Genomic DNA, 4,780 nt, shown 5'->3' on the forward strand with positions numbered 1-4,780 from the left:
GATCAATAGCTGGAGTTATTTTAATCTGGATTTGCACGAGGTGCTAAATTAAAAAAAATCAGCATAGAGGCAGAAAAGTAGCAGCTCCTCACTCCACCTGTGCCCACTGCCTTCCCAGCACCCAAATGTTCCCTCCAGCTGATTACCCTGCAATCCATATTTTTTTAATTAAGGAGGTCAGTTAGTTTTCTTATTTTTGGGTTCTGTATTTAAAGCTATGACATTTTGACATTAGGAGTGTATTAACGATAGATTTTCATAATGACTGGTCCACCGCAGCCTAATCTGTCCTTGTTCCTGGGGGGTGGGGAGGTGCTGGGCGAGAAGGGAGCAGGAGAGAACGAAAAAGGAAGTGGGAGCTGAAAAAAAATTAAATTTGGCTGGCTGAGATATTGTAATGTGTTGATTTATTCCTGGTGTAATGAAGTTTGCAAACGAATAAACGGCCATAGTGATTCACAGTATCCTACAGGAGTGTCAAGTGTTGTGGCCAGATTACTAATTTATGAAATACATTTAACGTAATGGTGTGAAAGCACAAGTAAAAATAGAAAAGCAGGCAGAGGTGGTTGCCTTTTTTTTTCCCTCCTGGAAATCTGTGTTTTTCTGTGATTGCTCAGTTTTGCTTCCATGAATGATCATTTATTTCTGAGAACAGTGGCTTATTTGCATGCATCTCTTTGAATATATAATCATGTGTGTGTGTATATATATATACATTTATATTTATATTTACATGGTAATATAATCCCCCCAAAACTATGAATTTGCCAGTGGCTGCAGTTTTCTGACCTGCAGATTTTGATCAGTCTCATGTGGAGCAGCGGAGCAAGTGTACCCAGGACTGCAGTGCTGACCAAGCTGCCCTTGGCATCCCTCACTCTTCCTCTCCCCCTCGCTGTCTGTGGCAAGAACTCAACGAGAAAGTTATTTAAAATTTGGAAGAGAGCAAATCCGTTAATGCGAGATACATAATCTGGTAATTTAGCAATGATGTCTGTAAGGATGAGTGCCAAATGAGGAAGCAGAGAGATGATGTCCACTCATCTTCACAATTCATAACAGTCAGTGGAGCGGCTGGTACAGGATGGGAGAGAGGAAATGCTATCACTGAACTGCATTAAAGCCCCAGACTGGATTTCATACACTTTGTTAACCTAGGCTCCCTCATTCATGGAGTACAAAAGGCACTCCATTAGGGAGCCACTCTTTCACTAAGTTTTATTTGAGATGTTTGACCCTCTGGATTTAAGAGGCACAATTTGTAACAGCTTTTTATTATTATATGATTTTTCTGGCCCTTTGAGCTCCAGCAGCTAGTATATTGTTTCAAAGTTACAGTCCTTGTATTTTAAGCTGGGTTGTGGGGCCTGAATGGCAGGCGGCGGAAGCTTAAAAGAAAAGGCATGAGATTGATTGGGGGAGAAAATAACAACACAAAAAGGCACTGCAAACTGGGGGAGATAGAGAAAGAAGGATTTTCCCTTCTTTCACCCTTGGAGGGGGTTGTGGCTGGGTGGGTGGTTGCAGCCAACCTGGGAGGCTCAGCAAGATGCGAGGCAGAAATTTTGTTAACATTTTCCTCTAAATGTTAATGGCACATCCAGGGCAGTTTACAAATCTACTTAAGAGTGAGTGCATTAGGAACTAAAATTACTGATCCATCCTCTCTTGTCCCCGACCCGAAAGGCAGATGCTTGCAGAGATCAGATGGCAGAAGCACCCATTATGATTTTAAATATTGTCAGAGACGCCAGGCATTTTACTGGGGAAGTCTCTTCTCCTTTGGCTCTCAGGGACCGCGTGTGCACGCATGGGTGTTTGTGTGTTACACAAACCCATCGGGACAGCCACATTCCTACATTCCAGTGGTGTGCATACATATGTATGATGGTATCGAATATTGTGTGTGCAAGCACACATCTACCCATATGTACTGTGAGAGCAAGAGAAAATACCTGTCAGCTATGTACGTCTCAAGCATCGTGTACAGTTCTAACCATGAGTGCTGTCTGATTTGGGTAACTGGGTACAATGGATATTTTTATGTTGGTTCTACACCCCCAATCCCCAAGCAAATAGCAGGGTGTGTGCATGTGGGGATTTTCTTAAGTTTATTGCGGTTATGTATATGTGCCGCTTGCCATATAAAATTCCGCTTATAATTTGGAGTTACTCTGTTAATTTTAGCCTAAATATTTTTTATTAGTGCATTATTAAATCTGCATGTTATTATATTTGGTTTGCCTTTCATTCATCTGCACTGGATGATTCTCTTTAACCTGGAGGGCCAGGGCTGACTCCACTAGTGTGTGAAGTTGTCTATTGATTTTCTTGAATGAGAACAGTGGTGCATCTCCGGCCAGTGGCTTGTAACACATGTGGCCACTCTGCTGCTAGAGCATCCCGGAGAAATGAGTGCAGAAACTTAATTGGTCGTGTTTTCTTTCCCTTTCTGTTTCCTTGCAGTGTTCAAAGGGTGATGATGCACCAGTAATTTTCCCCGCTCCATTCCTAGGCATCGCTTTGCTTTCCTTCCGGGGAAGACCGTTCTGCTTGTGATCCTGCTGAGGAAAGAGTCTCCGATGGACTTACACCGGGCAGCATTCAAGATGGAGAACTCACCCTATCTCCCCAACCCACTGGCCTCCCCAGCCCTGATGGTTCTCGCCTCCACTGCTGAAGCCAGCCGTGATGCTTCCATTCCCTGCCAGCAGCCGAGGCCTTTTGGGGTCCCTGTGTCAGCAGATAAGGACGTGCACATTCCCTTTACCAATGGCTCATATACTTTTGCCTCCATGTACCACCGCCAAGGCGGGGTGCCGGGGGCATTTGCAAACCGTGACTTTCCTCCATCCTTGCTTCACCTTCACCCCCAGTTTGCACCCCCCAACCTGGACTGCACCCCGATCAGTATGTTGAACCACAGCGGCGTCGGGGCTTTCCGCCCCTTTGCATCCACTGAAGACCGGGAGAGCTACCAGTCAGCCTTTACGCCGGCCAAGCGCCTGAAAAACTGCCACGACACTGACTCACCCCATCTGCGCTTCTCGGACACTGATGGGAAGGAGTACGAGTTTGGCACCCAGCTCCCCTCCAGCTCCCCTGGCTCCCTCAAAGTTGATGATACAGGGAAGAAGATATTTGCTGTTTCTGGCCTCATTTCTGACCGTGAGACCTCATCCAGTCCTGAAGACCGAAGTGACAGATGTAAGTACCTGTGTTGACTTGGTGGTTCTTAATTGTGCCTTGTTGAGATACGCAACAGGTGATTGCCCCTCAGTGCTGTGAGACTTGCTGGAGGCAGAGGCAAAGCAGCCTTTCCTGCCTGCTGAGCTCAGCCATGCAGTATTGCCTTATTCTTCCAAAAGCATATTGACAGATTTTAAGGCGAAGTGAAGCTCTTGAAGGAAACTTGCCTTCCAGCACATAGCTGGAGAGGTGATGTTGACCTTGCAGAAAGCTGTCCATGCACCAGTGTGAGGCTGTAGGTGCTGGTATGTGTATATGTGTAAACAGGGATGCAGCTGGAATGTGTAGCCAGGAACTTTCCCAAATCTTGCAGCAAGCATGTGTTCCCTTCTTCTTCAGATGCTTCTTTCTGACCTTTTCTCCATGCACACCATTTTTAGAGCAAATGCATTACCGACCGTCAAAATTCACGCCTCAGCTTAGGACAAAAGTACCTTTTCCTCTGGTTAACTTTAGAATATTGTTGGTCACTGGTCTCCTTCTTTAAGACAAATACAAATTGTTTTTACAATTCAATAAGTTGTTGCATCACGTGCCTTCTCTGAGTGTTTCCCCCATTTTGGTGCCCATTGAAACGTGATATGCTCTTTCGCAGGCCAGTTCTTGGACTGAAGGAACCCGGTCCACTTGTTCATGACAGTAACTCCCTGTTCCCCCCATCACTTTGTCCCTTGTGGAGTTGCCTACACAGAGGGGCAGAGCTGTCTTCATGAAGGGCAGGCTTCCAGGTTTGCAGAGCTGGGAGGTGACCCACGATGGGGAGTGGTCTGGGGTCAACAGAGCGTGGTACCCCAAGGAAGAGCACTAACTTATGATTAGAGTTTTCCTGTAAACCCAGACATGTAATCAAGGAATGAGTGGTTTGCTTTTCACATGGGCTCCTTTGTTCTGTTGAATTTTATTAATAGAAAACAATTTTATTGTTGTTGTTTTTATTATTACTTTTTTCTTTTGAACAAAAACCTGCTGCACTGTTGCTTCCTCTCCCTTTCAGATGTGATTTTTCTTCTCCCCTTTATGATACCAAGGAGAGTAATAGAGACATTGTGGCTCTCTCTCCCCTGTCGGCGCTGCTTCCTCAGGCTGTCTCCTTGAATTAGGCACTGTGCTAACTTACCGGCGCTAAAAGACATCTGCCTAAACCCAGCGTACCTTTTCAATAAAAGTCATCATAAAATCAACCTGCCTTTTAAATCCATCGCTCTTTGGTTTTGAAATATGCTGCAAGTGTGTCTTTTATTGTCGGCGTTTGCGAGGGTAGGACAATTCCCACTGATGGCAGGAGCCGTGTATTTCTTGCAGTACCGGTGTGATTCCTTGTGTCTCTCCCCCTTCTCCTTCTGATCCACCCCCGACCGTGCTACTTTTTGTGCTGTGAGCTCCTTTCATTGTTCAGAATCTCCTCTCTCTCCTTTCGGGTCTGTAGGAAAAGTGGCTGTAGGTGGGAGCGCATGTGGATGTGTGGAAGCTGGTAATATAATTATCCATGGGGGAGGCAGGTGAGATGGCAAGGCTTAGAGACATCTTT

At 45.5% G+C, this 4,780-nt stretch overlaps 1 protein-coding gene across 4 annotated transcripts in view; it reads left to right on the top strand.

The window, feature by feature from the left end:
- The first annotated feature begins 2,486 nt into the window (after positions 1 to 2,486).
- RNF220 (ring finger protein 220) overlaps positions 2,487 to 4,780 on the top strand; it is a 210,053-nt gene continuing 207,759 nt past the window's right edge. For 3 of the 4 annotated variants that reach the window (XM_014307895.2, XM_005423116.3, XM_005423117.2), the window contains exon 1: positions 2,487 to 3,210. In XM_014307895.2, the coding sequence (XP_014163370.1) occupies positions 2,586 to 3,210 (625 nt within the window). In that variant the 5' untranslated portion in view covers positions 2,487 to 2,585. The remainder of the gene's footprint in view (positions 3,211 to 4,780) is intronic. The other variant, XM_031058698.1, reaches the window with a different exon arrangement.

This window comes from Geospiza fortis, unplaced genomic scaffold (assembly GCF_000277835.1).
Source record: "Geospiza fortis unplaced genomic scaffold, GeoFor_1.0 scaffold333, whole genome shotgun sequence".
Lineage (NCBI taxonomy): Eukaryota > Metazoa > Chordata > Aves > Passeriformes > Thraupidae > Geospiza > Geospiza fortis.